Below are 20,313 nucleotides of genomic sequence, written 5' to 3'. Positions count from 1 at the left end.
TAATATTAAGATTCCAAAATGGAAGTGGGAGATGATCAATATGGACTTCATTACAAGTTTACTATGGTCTTGTAGACAATGTGACTCTATATGGGTGATTATGGATATGATGACCAAAGTAACTCACTTCTTACCAGTTAAGACTACTCATACCATAGAGGACTATGCCAGATTGTACCTTTGAGAGATTGTCAAACTTCATGGAGTCCCCTTGTCTATTATCTCAGATAGGAGAGATCAATTCATTGCTCAATTTTGGAAGTCATTTTAGAAAGATTTGGGTTCAAGAGTGAACCTTATTACTTCTTTTCATCCGCAGACAGACGGCAGGCAGAATGTACAATTCATACTTTGGAGGATATGTTGAGGGCCTGTGTTATCGACTTCAAAGATAATTGAGATGATCACTTACCTCTTATTGAGTTCGCATACAATAACAACTTCCATTCAAGTATTCAAATGTCTCTTTATGAAGCTCTATATAGGAGGAGATGTAGATCACCAATTAGTTGGTTTGAAGTTGGTTAAGCTGAATTAATTGGACCAGACTTAGTTCACAGGCCATGAGGAAAGTGAAAATCATCCGAGAGAGATTAAGGACTGCTCAAAGTCGCTAGAAATACTATACTGATGTGAGGAGAAAAGAATTGGAGTTCGAAGTGCATGATTGGATATACTTGAAGGTTTCACCCATGAAGGGTGTGATGAGATTTGGGAAAAAGGGAAAGATCAGTCCCCGCTAAATTGGTCCTTATCAGATTGTGGAGAGGGTTGGTAATGTGGCCTATAAGTTAGAATTGCCATCAGAGTGAGTAGCTACTCACCCTGTGTTTCACATCTCTATGCTTAAAAAGTGTTTTGAAGATCCATCACTTGTTTTCCCGACTGAAAGCATTGGGGTGAAGGAGAGTTTGAGTTATGAAGAGATTCTGGTTCAGATTCTTGATCATTAGGTTCGAAAGTTGAGAACCAAAAAGGTTGCATCCATCAAAGTTTTATGGCGAAATCAGTTCATTGAAGAGGCTACTTTGGAAGCTGAAGAGGATATAAAAGCTAGATACCCCTATCTATTTATGCCTCCTAATGATGATATTGATAGTAATATTCCTTTTCCTATCTTTGAGTTGAAGTTCATTCCGAGTTTGAGTATTTGATGTGTATTCTTGAATTCGAGTAGTGATTGTTTTATTAATTGAGTATTTGAGTTTTTTATTGTACTCCTACCTTGAGTAAAACCTTAGTTTGGTATTCATTTGAGGATGAATGATCCCAAAAGAGTTCTACGAGTCATAGGGACAACTCAAAGACCTTCCCAACACTTAGTGAAATTTTTGAACATGAGATCTATTTCTACAATTGACCTTACGATTCCTAAGTGTTTCTACGAGTCGTAGAGATGACTCGTAGAACCCCTTGACACTTATCCAAAATTCAAAACTTGAAGTCACTTCTATGAGTTGAGTCGACAACTCGTCAAAGAGTCTACGAGTTGAAGTAACAACTCATAGAAGAGGTTTAGAGACTTGGAGATTCATGGTCTAAGAAGTTACCAGGACGAGAAGGGTCTATGACCTGTAACACCTTCTACGAGTCGTAGACTAGATTCATAGAATAATGTATAAATTACAGCCTAGTTCTATGACTGCTCTTCTACGACCCGTAGAAGTTTCTACGAGTCGTAGAACTGACCTATAGACGACCAAAATCAGTTTTAATAAGTGTAGATTGGTGTTTTCCCACCCTTCCCAAATCAAAATCCTGATATTTTGGGACTATTTTGAGTCCCTTATCAGTATCCTAAACTCCTAAGCCCTCATTAACATTTATATTAATTGAGAGCAAGGATTGGAGAAAAGCAAGAGACTAGGGTTCAAGCATACTCTTTCACCCTTTTAAATTTCGATTGTTCTCCGAGTTCTAGGTATATAAGGTATATACAAAAGTTTTTCTGTGTTCGTCCACATGCCCTACATCTTCTTTGAGTCGAATTGATCGATGATTTGAGTCCGCGTGTTCATATGATTTGAGTTCTTGATATATCTATGATTCTAGTGAGTCATTGTATATGTATATATATTCGATTGTACCTTAATAATGATGAGTTGAATATTTGAGAAAATTGTTCATGCTTTCATCCCCATAAACCCTAATTGAGTAATATGTTTTAATATTTTACACAATGATTGAGTCGATAAAGTTTATTGGTGAATATTGAGTGAGGAAAAGTCAATTTGATTTGGGATAGTAGAAGTCTTCACATTTATGATCGTTCTGAACTTGAATATTTTAGAGTCTAAATGATTATTGATTCTGAGTCTTGATGAGTTATGAATGATTCTTGAAGAGAAGTCTAAATGAAAGAATTGTTGATTGAGATTGGATTGAATCGATTAGAGTCCAATGTGACTAGATGAGATGATTTGCATAATGTGATTTGATTTGAGTTTTATGAGCATAATTAAGTCTAGGAGGAGTTTTGAGAACCTAATTGGGTGAGGGTAACTAACAACCCGAACTCAATAAAATACGTAGCTAGCGTAGGAGAGGATCAAACCATAAAATTGGATGTTTCCCTTTTGTCCCAAAAATGGACTTGATTTGATTGATTTGGATCCGGATTATTGATTTTTCCCTTACCTTGGCAAATTATCAGATGGACATGGAAAAGACGTCGGCTCGTTGTACATCACCGGCTTATAGGGGTGGTTGTCAGATAAGAGAAACTCCCAAACTTTTAAAATGAATGGTTGATTGGCTAAGTTGTATTTTACTAAGTCTATTTCTCTTTAGAAGCATTGTTTATTTTAAACTTGCCTTCCTTATTGAGTTGAGTTGATTGTGGAGTTGAGTCTCTTGAGATGAGTTGATTGATGTTGAGTCTGTTGATCGTATTCTTTTTCTGACGCCATTTAGCCTGCATCATTTCATGATTTAGATATAGGTGCTAGAGATCATCAACAGGTGCTCCGTTGAAGATCTACTTCTTTTCTGATAGCGTTGAGACCTCTTGATTTTCGGAGGGATCATGTTTATTTTCATCTTTACTTTGAGTGTTTTCATTTTGGGTAGCCATGGACTTGTTATTGACACCTTCTTGATAGTGACAGAGGCTTCATAGAAAGATAATGAAGGTGTTGAGTAAACATTTTGGTTTTCAAAACTGTTATTTGATTTGGAGTTGATTTGAGATCTGTTTTTACATGAATGTCTTTTAAATTCATATTGAGTCTTCCGCTAAATGAATGAATGTGTGATTGGACCAAGTGGTTCGTTTGGGGACCAGCAATGGTCTTCGAGTACTGGTCACGCCTAGGGTACCCTCTCGGGGCGTGACAAATAACTTATCTCAAAATTAATAATTAGTACAAGGATAAGTTATCCCTCCCCTTGGGTATTATTGTGATCTCGAAATATCTTCTCACGGAATAAAATATGTAAAATGACAAAAATATCCTTTTAAACCCTTTTATAGATCACTTTCCACATTCATGTATATTCACATTATTTTAATACCATGTATAATAACATTCACTTCACTACTCCTTATTTTTATGGTAATTCTTTCTATTTTTCTATTAAAAATTACACTATATAAATACTATTTTTATTTATGAATTTATTTGACTAATTTTTATGTTTATTTATATTTTGATTTCTCTACTACTAAATTACATATTTTTAATTATGCATTCTCTTAGTCACTTAGCTTGAAATCTTGTATTTTATATATCAATTAAAATGAGAACTTTAATAATTTATAATTTAAAAGTGATATGTGCTTACATCAAGTAATATAAATAATAAATCATCTTTTACTTTAACAAATTTAAGATGGAAATTATATTTTAAAACTAAATAAGATGAAAGATTTATTTTTAAATACATACGGTACCATCATAGGAATGCACACACAAAAATATTTAAGTTAAATAAGATGAAAATTTTATTTTTAAGAATGAATAACTAAAGCTTGCAAAGAAAATGTAAAAAACCAAATAAAGTGAAAGGTATTTTTGTAAACAAACAACTTGTTCTTAAAATTTGTACAATGTATATTATTTTGAATACAACAAACCAAACAATCAATAAAAAATAATCTCACTATAACGTATCCCACCATAACTAATCCCAACACAACTTATATCATCATAATTAATCTCATTGTAAATCATATTCAAACCAAACGACCCCTTAATTCCTAATGTATCCTTATTATTAGCTATAGTCATTTCTCAATACATTTTCTAAAACATTGAATTTATTATGTCAAAGGATATATAATATTATAAAACTATCATTCTATTAATTGATTCTTAAAAGATGTGTCAAGTCAATATTAGACAAGTAAAAATGAACCGAAAAAGTATACAACTACCTTAATAAGAAATATTGAGTTTGATTAATTCATCTGAATAAATATTTATTTACTAAATTGATAATGCAAATAATGTTCCACATTCATTTTGAGATCAAAAGATAAAATTCGAACATGGCAACTTTGTCATCAAGATGAGATATAGAATCAGAATATTATCTGTTAACATTTTGCAACTTATAAATATACATAGGATGAATATTTCCAAATGACATGTGGAATTTTTTTTATTTTAGAATTTTTGAATGTGCATCATCATATATTCATATTCCCTTATATAAGAAGCAGCACACTGCTTCAGCCGTCTGTTTCATAATCCGATTTTTGTTCATTTGTGTGGTCTGCTTCATGGCTTGTTGGTTAAAGCTTCAATTTTTGTGTGGTAAATTATGGACATAGCTTCAATTTTTATGTTTACTATTATGCTATATAGGCTTCAAGTATTTGGGCCACTTTAGTATCCTCCTAATTTCAATTTACTTATATTATTTTATCAAAATTTATTATATATTAAAAAAATATATTAAAATTATTATAAATGACAATATATAACAACTTAAAATATTTAGTTACACATTTAAAAATTACTATAAATCATAATAATAATTAACAACTATAAACACTTGAAATCATATTCTATCCGATCTACTCAAGTTGGCACAAGAAGAACAACATATATTATTTGAAAATTACGTAAAAAATATTATAGATTGCAATAATTAATAATTTAAAATATTTAAAATTATATAAAAAAATTTAATTAGCTCTCCAAATTTTATGCATATCACCTAAAGAGACAAGTACCAAATACAATGTTTAACAACATAAAATATATTAAAATTTTAATTGATTCTCAAAATTTCACCTGTGTCATAAAAATTGAAACAAATAGAGTAACATATATTACTTAAAAATTGTGTCAAAAATATTATAAATTACATAAAATCATATAAAATTTTATTGGCTCTCATAATTTTATTAGTGTCACATAAATTAAAATAAATAAAATAATATATGTTGAGTCCGATTTTTGTTCATTTGTGTGGTCTGCTTCATGGCTTGTTGGTTAAAGCTTCAATTTTTGTGTGGTAAATTATGGACATAGCTTCAATTTTTATGTTTACTATTATGCTATATAGGCTTCAAGTATTTGGGCCACTTTAGTATCCTCCTAATTTCAATTTACTTATATTATTTTATCAAAATTTATTATATATTAAAAAAATATATTAAAATTATTATAAATGACAATATATAACAACTTAAAATATTTAGTTACACATTTAAAAATTACTATAAATCATAATAATAATTAACAACTATAAACACTTGAAATCATATTCTATCCGATCTACTCAAGTTGGCACAAGAAGAACAACATATATTATTTGAAAATTACGTAAAAAATATTATAGATTGCAATAATTAATAATTTAAAATATTTAAAATTATATAAAAAAATTTAATTAGCTCTCCAAATTTTATGCATATCACCTAAAGAGACAAGTACCAAATACAATGTTTAACAACATAAAATATATTAAAATTTTAATTGATTCTCAAAATTTCACCTGTGTCATAAAAATTGAAACAAATAGAGTAACATATATTACTTAAAAATTGTGTCAAAAATATTATAAATTACATAAAATCATATAAAATTTTATTGGCTCTCATAATTTTATTAGTGTCACATAAATTAAAATAAATAAAATAATATATGTTGAGTCCGTCCTTACACGAGCTCATGTATCCAATAAGATAAAGATAAGATAGGTAACCAATTACATACTGAAAGGCTTCTTAGAAGAAGCAAATAATTAGACCAATTGATAAGGTCTCTCTCTTTGTTTAATTTGCATTCATAAGGCAAAAGAAACATATTATTATTATTTTTATTGGGTGCATCTCTGAGGAGGAAGTCACTGTTTTTTGGACACACATATCACCGTCTATATACAAAAAAAAGTTAGATAAAAGAAAAATAAAGTAAACCGCACTATTGTTAATTGATTACGTTTTTCGATAAAATTGTCACACATTTAACATATAGTACATAAGAAAGCGGAAATTATAAACTCGTCTCACATGCACTCGTTATAAAATAAAAGGAAAGAAATTTTAGGAGTTTGACTCATTAAAAAAATTAAGAATCAAGTCTAATCACACATGTTAAAAAGTATAATAAGTAAATAAAAAAATATATTCACTTTGTTCACGACACAAAAGGCAATTGGATAAACATAATTTTTGATATCGTGTGCAACTGTGCTAAGCAACACATTCTCATATTTATCATGTAAATGAGTATCGTCGATTGCAATTATCTTTCTCATATGGGTGAATTTCCTAATACAATCGCCAAAGGCTAAGGGTAATACATGAACCTACAAGTATCCCCGTTTACCATGATACAATAGGTAGAAACAACATTGTGTCAATCATGTAGGAAAAAGCTGACTAACACGAATACCCGTGCTTCGCTGTCCCTCGGACCATTTCCTTGGTAATCACAATAGCTTGGACTATAACAAAAATATCTAAAAATACTCCATTGAATCTCTTTGATATTTGTACCCTTATCATTACAATATAGATTCACACAAAGCGATACAAAGACTTTGATCGAGATTTTTCTATGGTTGCTGATGGTATGTTCAACACCACAATTGTGATCGCCAACGTACTTGTAGATTCGAAATCTATTCAAGCACTCATACTTCCTAGCCCGCAATATCCACTCACAAATACGAGATACACATTTCACCTTTAAGTATTTAGTACAATTCTTCACTATAGCAAAATCAAAAGACTTTCTTGCCATCGCTTCGGCCAATAACAATTGTAGCTTACTCTTGCTACTAAATATTTGATTTATGTAGAAATTAGTTCCATCGAAGAAGAAATGACTGGGTTGTGATCCCAATCGCCACTCTCCGCGCATTTCTTCAAAATGCTCAGGATCTTCCGCATCTATTGACTGATCTTCCATATCCATTGAATGATCATACATGTTCATTGAACCATCACCCAAGCTCTCATTTGAATTATCACTCAACCCCTTCTTTGGATGATCACCCAAGCTCCAATTTTCAACCAAATCATTGTCGTCGTCGTTAAATAAATTTTTTTGTAGGTTTTATCCGTGGCCTTGCAATGATATGTATCCTTAATATAGGCCTAGAGCCATCGACAACAATATACAAAATATACAAGCCCATATGCCTATCATTCTTTATGAATGTGGGATGCATTTTTCACCTTCCATTCATTTGATAGCTAATCACCAAGTCGCTTGGCTCGCAAGCTTTCATCGGCCTCAATTATGCTTGCAATCATATTGTCGTATGAACCATTGCGATGCAACACAATGAGCACTGTTGTCCTACTAAAACATTTTCAATTCAACTTTGGGGGGATTCTCCTCCCATACTCCCATATAATCATCACCAACAATAACAAATTCAGCTATTGCTATATAGACTACACTGATATATACTAAATTACAGTATCAATCTTTAACGGATTGAGAACAAGTCGAGGATTGGTATAAAATTCATACAAAAACGTGAATCAACAAGACCGGATTCTAATCGAGCTCCTAGAAAAGAGAAAGGTATTTATAGTGCCTTCTAAACTACTAAAATCTACTAACGAGTTCTGAAGCAATTTTGGAGGGCTTCTCAAGCCTTGTAAAATGGCGGAAAAAATATTTTTTGAAGATATTTGAAAGAAAATAGGGTAAAAAATGGAAGCAATGAGTAGAGGATGATAATTTTCACCTATGAAAAGAATAATACCGCCGAAAAATTGCAAGAATTGAAAAAAGCAGTTGCAAAAAGGGGATCTTTTCCGGTGTCTTTTTGGAGAATTTTTCTCTTTTGGGATTGTTTTTTAATGAAAAATGAGATTCCATATTTGTTGAATGAGCCGGGGGAGGGGGGGGGAGGGGGACCTTAAGTGTATTACTAATGACTTGAGAGTTGGTCTTGTAGGTTTTGGAAGTCAAATTGACGATGTCATAATTAGTATTTATATGCTTAATTTTTTAAGACTTGTGTCTAAATGTCCAAATTAAGTTATGACTATTTTAGTAAAGACTGTCAAAGCTGTTATTTTTCTGATGCCCTGATTGTTTTTAGGTTTAGAAGTATGAATAATGTTCTAAGATTTCTTGTAGATCAGGATAGTTATTAATTGGGACTAATTGTCTGCAAAGTTTGTTAGATTTTAAGTCTGTATTGACCCTAAATCCCTAACTAATAAAGAATATCGATTTCGAATCAGATGTCCCCACAAACAGCAAATTCATTAGTCGAATTAGTAAATTTTGAATATACCTAACCAATTAGTGATGAATGAGAAGGAAAAAAACAAAAAGCTAGACCCTCAATGATGTAATACATAAAACTTTGAAAAAACTACTTTTATTTTCATTCTCTATTTTGTTTTTCTTTTCTTTTTTGTAATTGGCCGACAATTATTATGGGATTAGTGAAGTATTGAGTTGATACATGGAGTTATAAAGGGAAAGATGTGGACAAGCATGGTGGATGAGTGAGTGGATTCACTAGTACAAAAGAGAGAAAAAAAGGAGTCCAATGATCACTATTCAACTAAAAGTAATGCACTATTAATTTGGCAAGAATATAGTAAACTTACAAGCTAGCTAGTCATCTCATGTTGTAATGCATCATTAATAATATTTTATAGATTCCACTACCCGTTAGTGGCTGCTCACTATTCAACTCTCAAAAGGAATAAGAGAGATTAAAGACTTTTTTCCTGGATATAAACTACATCACTTCATGTATGTACAATTTTGTGATTGGCTCAACCTTTTTTAAAGAATTGAATTCGGGTTAACAAAATCTCCGTGCACTTGTTATATAGACGGATTCATAATTTAAATATGATGGATTAACTTTTGGATTATTTAAGGGGTGTCGAAGTCAAACAGAGTGAATGGTGGTGATCAGTTATATAAATTTTATTAAAAAAAGAGATAAATGTCAAAAACACATTTAAACTATCATATTTTTTGATTTTATACCTAAAGTATTACTTATTAGTTTGAGAAAAATACATTTCTCTCTTTTATTACACTCTCATCATGGTATGTGTAATACTCTCTCTCTTTTATTTTTAAAAAAATTGTCACATCACACTCAATATGGACAAAACATTCCACCTTGATAAAAATTAAATAAATTATTAGTATTAGTTAAATTTAAATATTAAAGTATTACTATCCCAAAAAAATATAATAAAATAAAATATAAAATATTTTTCTTACCCCACTCCACCATTTCCTCTCATCGTAACCCCTCCCCCCAAATTTTTAGCTTATTTTTTAGTTTTCTTTGTAAAATTTTGAAAAGAAATCCCTTACTTCATCTCCCCCCGATCATATAATAATTTAGGTATTATTTTAATTTTTTTAAAAGAAATAATTCCATCCCACTCACTTAATCCTTCAATTTTAATTTTTTTCTCATTTTATATTATATATATATATATATATATATATACATACATACATATACTTGCCGTAAGACTTTTTTTAAAATAAAATTTTTATTTTTGTTATATTCGGTATGCAAGTAGAAAAAAATATTTTCCTAAAAGTATATGATCATATCTAACACAAAACGAAATAAATGTAAAAAAAAATAGGAGCGGAGGGTTAGATGGGATGGGTAGACTTTTGTTTTTTTTTAAAAAAAAAGATATAATATCAATTTTTTAGAAAGGGGTGGGGGAGGAGGTGAAGTCATATTTTTTTCAAAAAATATTTTATAAAAGAAATTTAAAAAAATATAGGGCGAGGGATTGTCGGGGTGGGGATGGGGGACAGGGTGGATGGGGTAGGGGGAGGTGGTAGAATTAGGTGAGAAAAATATTTTAAATTTTATTTTAATAAAATAATTATATTTTTAGATAGTAATACTTTGATCTTTAACTTTTAACTAATATTAAAAGTTTGTTTTATTTTGTCAAGGTAAAATATTTTATTTATGTGCAATGCCATGTGACAATGTTTTTCAAATAAAAGAGAGAGTGTATTACACACATCACTAAGGTATTTCAAACTAATAAGTGATTATTTATGTATGACACTGCCACTCCAATAATTTAGGTACAAAACTCGAAAAAATGGGATAATTTAGGTGTGTGTTTTATAAGCAAAATGGTCTAATGGACTCCTGTACTTGTATGAGTTTGTACTCTGAACCCTTCTACTTAACCATTTATCAATTGAACCCTTAAACTGAGTAAAACACAATATACTAAACTCCTCTGAACATTGACCAAGCATACGTGCAGGGCCATCTCAACAAGTTCAGGAGCCTAAAACCAAATTTCATAGAGAGACCTTTTTTCTTTTGGTTGTCATATATAAATTGAATAACTATAACATACTCAATGTAATCCTACAAGTGAAGTCTCCAGAAGGTAGGATGTACGTAGACCTTATGAAATAAGAATGTTAACAATAAAAATATTCAACGAAGAAATATAATATAAAGTTAGAATCTAGCTCAAAATTTAAAAAGTTTATATAATGATATTAGCATGAATTTCTTGCAGTGCTTAAAATTTAAAGAATACATAAAAAAAATTGATTTTTTTATAAACACAAAATAATAAACAATAGATTTTGCAAAATGCAAAAGATTTTACCGTTTGGTAGATGTTAAAATGTTCAATAATGAGATAATAAAAATTGACTGGGGAATAAAAAAGGTAAATGTAGGAATTGTAATGTGAGTTCATGATAATCACCAAAATATAAATAAATTAACAAAATAGGTCGTCACATAAAAAAAGATGTTACAATTAATTAAATACTATTCAATTTCTCAATTATTACAGCGACCTTCATATTAAATAAAGTAAACAAATACTATATATATATACTTTAGGAAAAATCTGGGGCCCTAAAAAATTTGGGGTCCCAAGTGGTTGCTTTAGTGGTCTTATGGTCGAGACGGCCCTACTTACGTGACATTAAGATAGCTGAATTGACAAGAGAGTGTAATTACACGCATGTAGAGACAAGTAAATATCATATTTAACTTAAAAAACATTAAAATTATTTATTTAAAAAGAAAAAAACTTCTTCCCCCCACTCACCTTCGTCTTCAGCCATCCCCGCCCCAACGATCTTCTTCAGCCTTCCCCACCTCCATTCCCACCCTAACAATCTTCTTCACCCATCCCCACAGTCACCCCCGCCCAACCATCTTCTTCACTCATCTCCGTCCCAACCATCTTCTTCACCCATCCCCACTCCCATCTCCGCCCAAATTCTTTAATTTTTTCTTCCTTCTTCTCATTCTGCTGCCCTAATCTTTTTTCTTCCTTCTCCTCACCACCATTTCTCTCTTTTTTCCCTTTCCAATTTCTTTTTTCTCTTTCTTTTTTCATATTTTCTTTCTTCCTAGAGAAACAAAAATATGTTGCTCTAGATCTACTTTTTCTTTTTCTTTTTTGGGTAATTTACAACCCATAAGGTGACAAAGATTCAATAGTCTTAAAGGATGTAAAGTGATTGTTGGATGTATTTGTAAAATTAGGTGAATTGTGTTGTAAAATTGTGTACAAATATTATGAAATATTGAAGTATTTTAATGGCGATTTATTGGCAATAATTGAGAAAAGAATTAGGGGAATGAAGATGATGTTAATGGTGGTTATGGGTTGAGGGAGGTGGAGGAAAGATGAGAGAAATAACTATTTTATTTTATTTTTTTAAAATACAAATCTTATTATTTTTGTCTTTTATGGAGTAAAAAAATTGATTAATAGTTAATTAAAAAAAATTAATGAAATAAAGATGGCATGACATTAATATATCTTATGTGGCTATGATATGCCATTTATGTAAGGGAGAGTAAGCTACACACATAGTTGGAGGTAGGGCTGTACATGACAAACCGATAAACCACATCAAACTGACAAACCGAACTAAACCGGAAAAAAAAAACGACTAGTGGTTTGGTTTGACTTGGTTTGGTGTTTGAAAAAAAAACCCGACCATTATAGGATTGGTTTGGTTTTAACTAAAAAAAGTCAAACTGAACCCAAACCGACCCGATTATAGATATACTACTTTTAAATTATGTTATACATAAAAATATTTATTAAAATGTAATTTATAAATATTTATTAAAATGTAATTTATAAATATTTTTTAAAATTTTTTCATAATTTTTGTTTTCTTTCTTACATTTAGATTTGGACTTGAGTAGCCCATCTAAATAATATACAAAAAAAATTTATCTTATAAAGTTATATTATTAAGTTAAAACTTCAAACAGTGTTGTGCCTCCATCTTATATGTTGATATTTTGTACTAGAACTCTTTTTAAGAAGCACTGCTCTGTGTTTTTTATTAGATACTATGAGAAACCCAAAAATATCCGAAAAAACCCGAGAAACCCGAAAAACCCAAAAAAACCCAAAAAAACCGAGAAAAATTGATATCGAAAAACCCGACTTTTATTGGTTTGGTTTGGTTTATAGATTTAATAACCCGACACGAATGGTTTGATTTGGTTTGTAAAAAATCTGAACCAACCCGGTCCATGTACATCCCTAGTTGGAGGGATTTAAAAGTCTCATTTTAATTGAGTTTAAGAGTTCAGTTGACAAATGATTAAATAGAAGAATCCAGAATACAAATTCATACAAGTACAAAGATTCATCAAAACAATTTTGCATTTTTATACTTATCTCTTAATATTTTACACACAAAAATAGGTGCATGCCTTTGATTATAATATGTTAGGTACGTAAAGGATGAATTTCGAATTTTGTTCTCAGAGAAACAAACTGATATTAATTATGTAACATTAAAAAACCTTTTGTCAACCACCAATATTTCATATTAATTCATGCTGAAATCTAAAGGGATTTGTGTGGGGTGCAATAGTGAAAAAGAAAAAGGTAAAGCATATAATATATAGTAGCTAGCTAGTGGTTTATGATGTAATGACTTGTTGAGTTCTTCTATTTAAGGCCACAAATCTATGGGCTAACTTACCACTAGCTTTGTCTCAAGAGCCTATTGGATAAAAGTATAGCAAATAACACTATCAACTGATTGATTATTAAGTGAGAAAAAATGCAGTGGGATGAAGCAATCCATGGGTCTTAAGAAAAGGTATGCAACTTGGAGTGGGGAGGACATTTAAATGCCCCCTCTACTATGTTGCTCGAATCCTCTAAAAAAATATATATATATGTATGAAGGATCTGACACAAATACGACAATCATGGTAAAGAGTCTGATCGAGCAACATACTCCTCCATTTACAATTTCAAGTTTGCTCATGCTCAGCCAAATTCTGTGCTGGAATTCAAGAAAATGTATGAAGAAAAGCAAAAAAGGAAGGTGTGTGTGGAATCATGATCATAAAATTAAATAGCAGAGGATGTTTGGCAAAAGGATGGCAAACCGGCAAGTCACAAAACGGCAATTATCGACTCCGTTTTGGAGTCTTTCTTGGCTTTCAACTTAATGTTGTACTCTATATACATAATATTATTATATTATCCAGTCTTGTGTAATATTTGTATTTTATTTGTATGGTTTGGTAAGATTGTTGTAGATCCCTTCTCTAGTCCTATGTTGGAATATATATTGTGTTTGTACAATTAAGACGTGGTCTAGTGATTAATGAAGTGAAAGTAGAATCATGAAATTTCAAATTCAAATTTCAATAAAGATAAAAATTCAGTGATTTCTTTTTATTTTTTTAAGCCTTTATGAAAAAATTATCTGATATGTATTATTAGTGAAGATATCATATAATCAAGGTGCGCACAATTATATATCAATTATCATGCATATTTTTTCGAAGGTATTAATCCAACATCAGTGAAGATGACTACGATTATATATCAATTACATACATGTATTCGATTTACAAATTGACAAAATTATGGTCACCCGTCTATGTTCATCCGCTATGAAACATTTAGATCATGTATATAAAATAAGTAGTCCACTAAAATCGATGTGAATACTCATAAATTTTAAATTCATAAATTTTAAATTCTCGATTCATATGTACATGAAAATCCACTTGTAAGATCATACTTGAATGATTTTATTACCTTAATATTCTCTTCTCCTTGTAAGATCATAACTTGAATGGTTTCATTACCATTTTCTAGAATTCGAAGATCTATCACAAATAATCCCTCTAACCCCTACACAGATAGGGATAAAATTTGTATGCACCCCTCTCCAGATTTTGTGGAATATATGTTGTAGAGATGATTGGATTGCAATAGTCATCACATAAACACACAGGATTTGGTACTACATTTGGAGACCTATAAACAATTCAATGTAGTAGCAGCAGACTATACACCATATTGTCCAATATCACAGAAAAGATGTTATTGTTAATCAGGAACTTGCTTTATCATTTTTTGTTATTATTCTCCTCAATAGCAAAGGTTGTACAAATTTTACAGATCAACTTCCAACTCCAAGACTGATCTAATACACAAGAACCTCTCTATCGCTACCGGCTTTATATTGACAAGTACCAAAAAATACAAAAAGAAAAGTCCAGTTCAATTTCAGTTCTTCCAAGAACCTTTTCTGCTTTTCAGGAGAGATGCATATAACAACTCGTTCCAAGTGTCCGGTACTCCTGGTAGGCACCAATGACTGCAATCCTGAGAGTGCACTCCAGCTATTTGTTCCTCTACTGTCTTGTACTCCTTTCTGTATATCGATGGATGACCATCTTTCCGATAGTCTGTAAGCCTACTAATGTTCATGTAAATGACAGGGGTCGTCATATTATGAAGGACGTGATGTAGGACTCTCATCTTTGAAGGGTACTTTGCTAAATAAGCCCTCTTGAATATTGGTTCGGTTTCTTTATGGCACTGCCCACCTGAGTTCCATGGACCTCCCCTGCGTAAAAAGATAGTTTGATTGTCGTTCCTCATTAGGGCCCAAACGAGCAAGAGACACAAATTTGTTAACAGGGATAATCAAAAAGCGAGATTATTTTTAACATAAACCATAGAATCGCTAGTTTCTATATGAGACAACACTATCACAGAGTACATGTAATGAAATAAAAGAATTCCAAAAAATGTGATAGCTTACCTAATTTTGAAGGAATCAACATATCTTACGACTAGTTGATAATTAAAGTGATCATTCTTCTATATTGATCACACGGTGTGAACTCTTGGTTAACAGATTGTATTTAAAGAACAGCAAGTTTGCAGTGAGCAAACGACTTGACCATCTCACTAAACAGCATATACCTTTATACATCCACAAAACAAGCCTACCAGAAAACAGGAGATACATTCATTTTTAGAGATAACCTTCCCAGAGGTCCTCATTCCGCCCAAAAGGCACGCCTGTCATTCAAATGATTTTTCAGTATTAAGTTAATGTCTTAACACAAAGTAGGAGCTACACTGTATAATTGTTGTATACAATCCATGTTATGCCTGAAAATGTTTAGGACTCCCGTAGAATATAGATTGGTCACTTCAGTAACATCTTCCAATTTACAGTCTTACACCACAGAACGAGATACCCTTAATATTTAACTAATGATTAACCTACAATGCTACAACTAATTAGCAGTAAAATTACTATATTTTCCTATTTATATGATAATCTAAGATAAAAATTCTTTAAATCTCACATTTACCCCTGTATTTACATACAAATCACTACCCAAACTACAAAGACTCTTGCAAAGAACAAAATCTAACAACAGCCAATTTTTTATCCCAACGAGAACTAGTTAGTATCGTCTATATGGATCCTTTGCTTGCATGGAATTCTGTTTCCACATTGATACTATTCTTTAACCTCCGAACTTGTGGTGGTTCTGTTGAATGCTACACAGCATTTTGTCCTTCATATATGGAAATATATACCATACAAATATTGTGCTGGCAAGTAACCTCACAACTTCCCTGATTCCATCCTAATATTCACGTGTACCGTCAATGAAGGACTAAATACGTAGTCAACTGTGTTGCTCGGACTCTCCAAAAATGTTGCCTTACCCGTGTCGGATTCTCAAAAAATGCACTACTTTTGGAGTATCCGACACACACCCGTCTATATTTTTGAAGAGTCCAAGCAACATAGGTAGTCAATACATGCAGTGGCGGAGCTAGGGAGGCAAGAGGTTCATCCGACCCCCACTTCGCTGGAAAATTACACTACAAGGTCAAAATTATTTTGTTATGCATATAGATTAGATGTTGAATCCCCCTTGAATTCTTCATATGCTTATTTTTTTTTATTGTTTGAATCCCCTTAATAAACATTCTAACTCTACCACCAAATAAATGCCATCAGCTCATAATTGAGACATATAATGCCAATGAGTATATGACCCCTGGTACTTGGAGAAGAGGATAACAATTTAAATTATTTATTCCCACTTGATTCTCAAAAAATAATTATTTATTACCACTTCCTAATAAGAGATTCCTTAAGAACACCTCCATACCAAATGAACACAACATGTAAGTCACGAGTATTAGTTCCTGAACCATGACATCCCCATTATAGTTAGAGCTAAATTAACACGTAACAAAGAATTGTACCTGAAGTGTGTGACCGAATATCCTCTAAAAATAATTTGAGTTCTGCTTCCATCGAAGTTCTGATCCACCCACCTTGCCCAAGTGGAAATGGCTCTCTTGTATGCCTCTAAAACCTTGAGCCTTCCATGCACATGATTACCTTCCTGGTAGTAGTCTTCCCTATAATCCAGCAGGAGCACAATATACAACACATGCAAGATCCAGCTTTTAAGGAACCTAATAACAGCACGGATCTATAAAGAGGAAGCTTTAGAAACAATATACAGCACTAACCCTCTGGAGGTTTTCTCATGAGTCCACCAATGACCAGTGTTGAAAATTACAATATCAGCATCACTATACATTGAAGTCGTCTTGTCCATCAAATCCAATCTTAGTGTCTCGAAAGAACCATTCTTTCCTTTAAAAGCTGATTGTCTGACAAGAAATGGAGAGCTAACAAAATCCACAGAACAGTTATAATCCTGCAACCAATTCACAGCATGATAAGATGACAAGGAAACAGAGTTAGCAATTCTCAGGTCATAGAAGAAAGAGGTTAAATAGCTTGCCTCAAATCTGAACGCATAGAAGCCCTTCTTTTTGAATTCATGCCTTCCTGATATCTCATAAACTCGCTTTTTGTCTCGGATACTGTGGCGAAGAATGCAAACAAGGGACTCCCACATGTTCCTATTCAAGGAGTCCCCCACAAAAACAAGCTTTTGCCCTCTCAATCTCTCCAGAAAATCAGTTGCATTGAGGCTAGTGTGTGAGATGTAAATCAGTTAAATTGACCAATATAACTAAATATGCAACATAGACTATGTAAATCAAATAAATTTCATTGGCAATGTGAATAATGTCAGTAAAGAAACACATTTAAAACGACATCAAGTTTGGCATTACAGCATTTTACAAAGGCATCTGCTTGCATTTCATAGGTGAGACTCAAACTTCACACAAGATATACTTAAAAACTAACACCCCTAAGAAACTTACAAGCAATTGCAACACAATGGATTAACTGATTAGAAAATACATCATACTTTTTGGAGTAGCATCGGAATATAAATTTCTATGTTCTGTCTTAGTAGGTAGTTCTACAACATTTTTTCTTTAAGTTCAATCGAAAAGTCAACATTGTAATATCACTTTATACATTGAGAGTGTTACCAAAGACTAAAAATTGTAATTCATAGTCAATTTCAAACATTGTGACTGAGAGTATTAGTAGTCTTACCTCGGTATGTCACAAGCATATGGCTGCCATCTCCACTTGATAAACTCAGCATCTGGCCTCTTATTAAGGTGACAATCAAAATCTCTATCAATAATAGGGCAAGAACCCGGAGGATAGTATGGCTTCGTGTCATCTCTAACCCATTCACCATCATATATATCACAATTCCCGTAAAAATCCTTGTCGCGTCTAATCAATGATTTTCCATCACTTTGAAACAATACACCGTTCTTCTCCACAGATAAACCCCCTTTTCCCTCAACCACTGCAACTTTTTTTCTATCACCATCACTTGATCCCACAACATCCTCAATATAAGTTGAGGTCACATTATACTTGGTGGAATCTTGGATACCCAAAACAGTTCCTTTCCCATCAACTTGTGACCCATTCACTTGATGGGTTTTCTTGGTAATTCCTGATTCTTGAACAATAAAGCTTTCATTTTTTACCTTTTCAGAGAAATCGGAGACATGGTTATTTCCTAAAATTCCCCCCTTTTCCCCTAAAACTGTTCCTTTCCCAGAAAAATTGGAAAAATTTGCAGTTGCATCAACTCCAGACCCATTCAATTCATCAATTTTCTTGGTTTCTTGAAGACTAAAGGTTCCATTTTTCACATTGTGTGAAACCTTGGAACTGAAACTAACACTAGCATTAGAGAAAGAGAATGGCCAAGAAATGCGGGTACTAGAAGTATTATTATTATCACTGTGACTAAAACCACTAAAAACAGGGGTTACAAATGGAGATTTGAAGGAATAATTCAACAATAGAATACAAAGAAAAATGAAAGAAGCAGCAACACCCAAACCAAATCCAGAAACAACTACCTTTCTTCTTGAAGAAGAACCAAATTGATCAGAAAATGGGAGTTTCTTCAAGTCCATTCTAAATCTCAAATCCCCATTAATGGAAAAAAACAAACAATGATTTACTCTCTAGTATACACCAATTTTTACTACTTACAATATATGAACAACCCTTTTTCTTTCGGCAATTACAATGGAGATTCTTGGGAGATTTAAAAGAAAAAGATAAAAAAAGAAGTTATTATTTTTTGTAGAAACAAGTGTATCAGTAACAGTGTTGTACATCTCTTTAAAGGAAAATTACATGCAATGGCCAATGGGTTTAAATTAACCGACACATTCTCTTTGACTTATTTGGGGGTTTGAACGACTACAAGACTCCATTTGACCATAAAAATTATTTTTCACTTTTTTTTAATAATAATAAAAAAATTCATTTCATTTTAGAATTATCATTTGATCATAAAAAAAATTAAATTAGATAGAAATTTTTTAATTAACCGACACATTCTCTTTGACTTATTTGGGGGGTTTGAACGACTACAAGACTCAATTTGGCCATAAAAATTATTTTTCACTTTTTTTTAATAATAATAAAAAAATTCATTTCATTTTAAAATTATCATTTGATCATAAAAAAAAATTAAATTAGATTGAAAAATTTTCATATACACTCAAAATCTTATTTTCATTTTTTTATTTTACTATATTTTCCTTTTTCAATTTTTATTCTAATTTTTTTTATTATGATCATATTCAAATGATAGTTCATGTTTTTCAGAAAAAGTAAATGCAACCAACCAAAAAATATTAATATTATAATCAAACACAATTTCAATGTCAAAATTTTCAAATAAAGAAAAAAAATATTTATATAATGGTAATAGGTAGTAGTCATATATATAGAATACAATCTATGATATTATGTTACTATCTATTTTTAGATATTGCTCTTTTAAAGATCATTTTGATTTGTATGGTTTTAGGTAAATTAGCTAAATTATCAGTTTTGATAGTTTTTAGAAATTGTAGATATAAATTATATTTTAAAAAGTACATTCAAATTCTTAATGTTCTACGTAAAAAAATATGATAAAACACAATTCCAACTTTAAAAATTATAAATAAAATGAATAATATTTAATTTTCATGAAAAACGTCCACTAACCCTTCATATTTGTCAAAAAATTCCATTTAAGGGTATGTCCTATTAAACAATTACAATGATAAAAATTATAATTAAATTAAATTTTTAAGAAATATTTATGATTAAAGTTCAAAATAATAAT

At 31.4% G+C, this 20,313-nt stretch overlaps 1 protein-coding gene across 1 annotated transcript; it reads right to left on the bottom strand.

Annotated features, from left to right (window-relative positions):
* Nucleotides 1-14,774: 14,774 nt before the first annotated feature.
* LOC129880358 (protein trichome birefringence-like 2) lies at nt 14,775-19,299 on the bottom strand. Its single transcript, XM_055954348.1, has 5 exons — nt 18,213-19,299; nt 17,542-17,734; nt 17,264-17,454; nt 16,991-17,149; nt 14,775-15,317 (listed from the first exon to the last, which is right to left on the bottom strand). Exons 1-5 carry the CDS (start codon nt 19,100-19,102, stop codon nt 14,975-14,977), a joined length of 1,776 nt encoding a protein of 591 aa, XP_055810323.1. The 5' UTR covers nt 19,103-19,299; the 3' UTR covers nt 14,775-14,974.
* Between the last annotated feature and the right edge of the window lie 1,014 nt (nt 19,300-20,313).

This window comes from Solanum dulcamara, chromosome 2, assembly GCF_947179165.1.
Source record: "Solanum dulcamara chromosome 2, daSolDulc1.2, whole genome shotgun sequence".
Classification (NCBI taxonomy): domain Eukaryota; kingdom Viridiplantae; phylum Streptophyta; class Magnoliopsida; order Solanales; family Solanaceae; genus Solanum; species Solanum dulcamara.
Note: the sequence above shows the minus strand (reverse complement) of the source record. Positions and strands in the feature narration are given on the sequence as shown.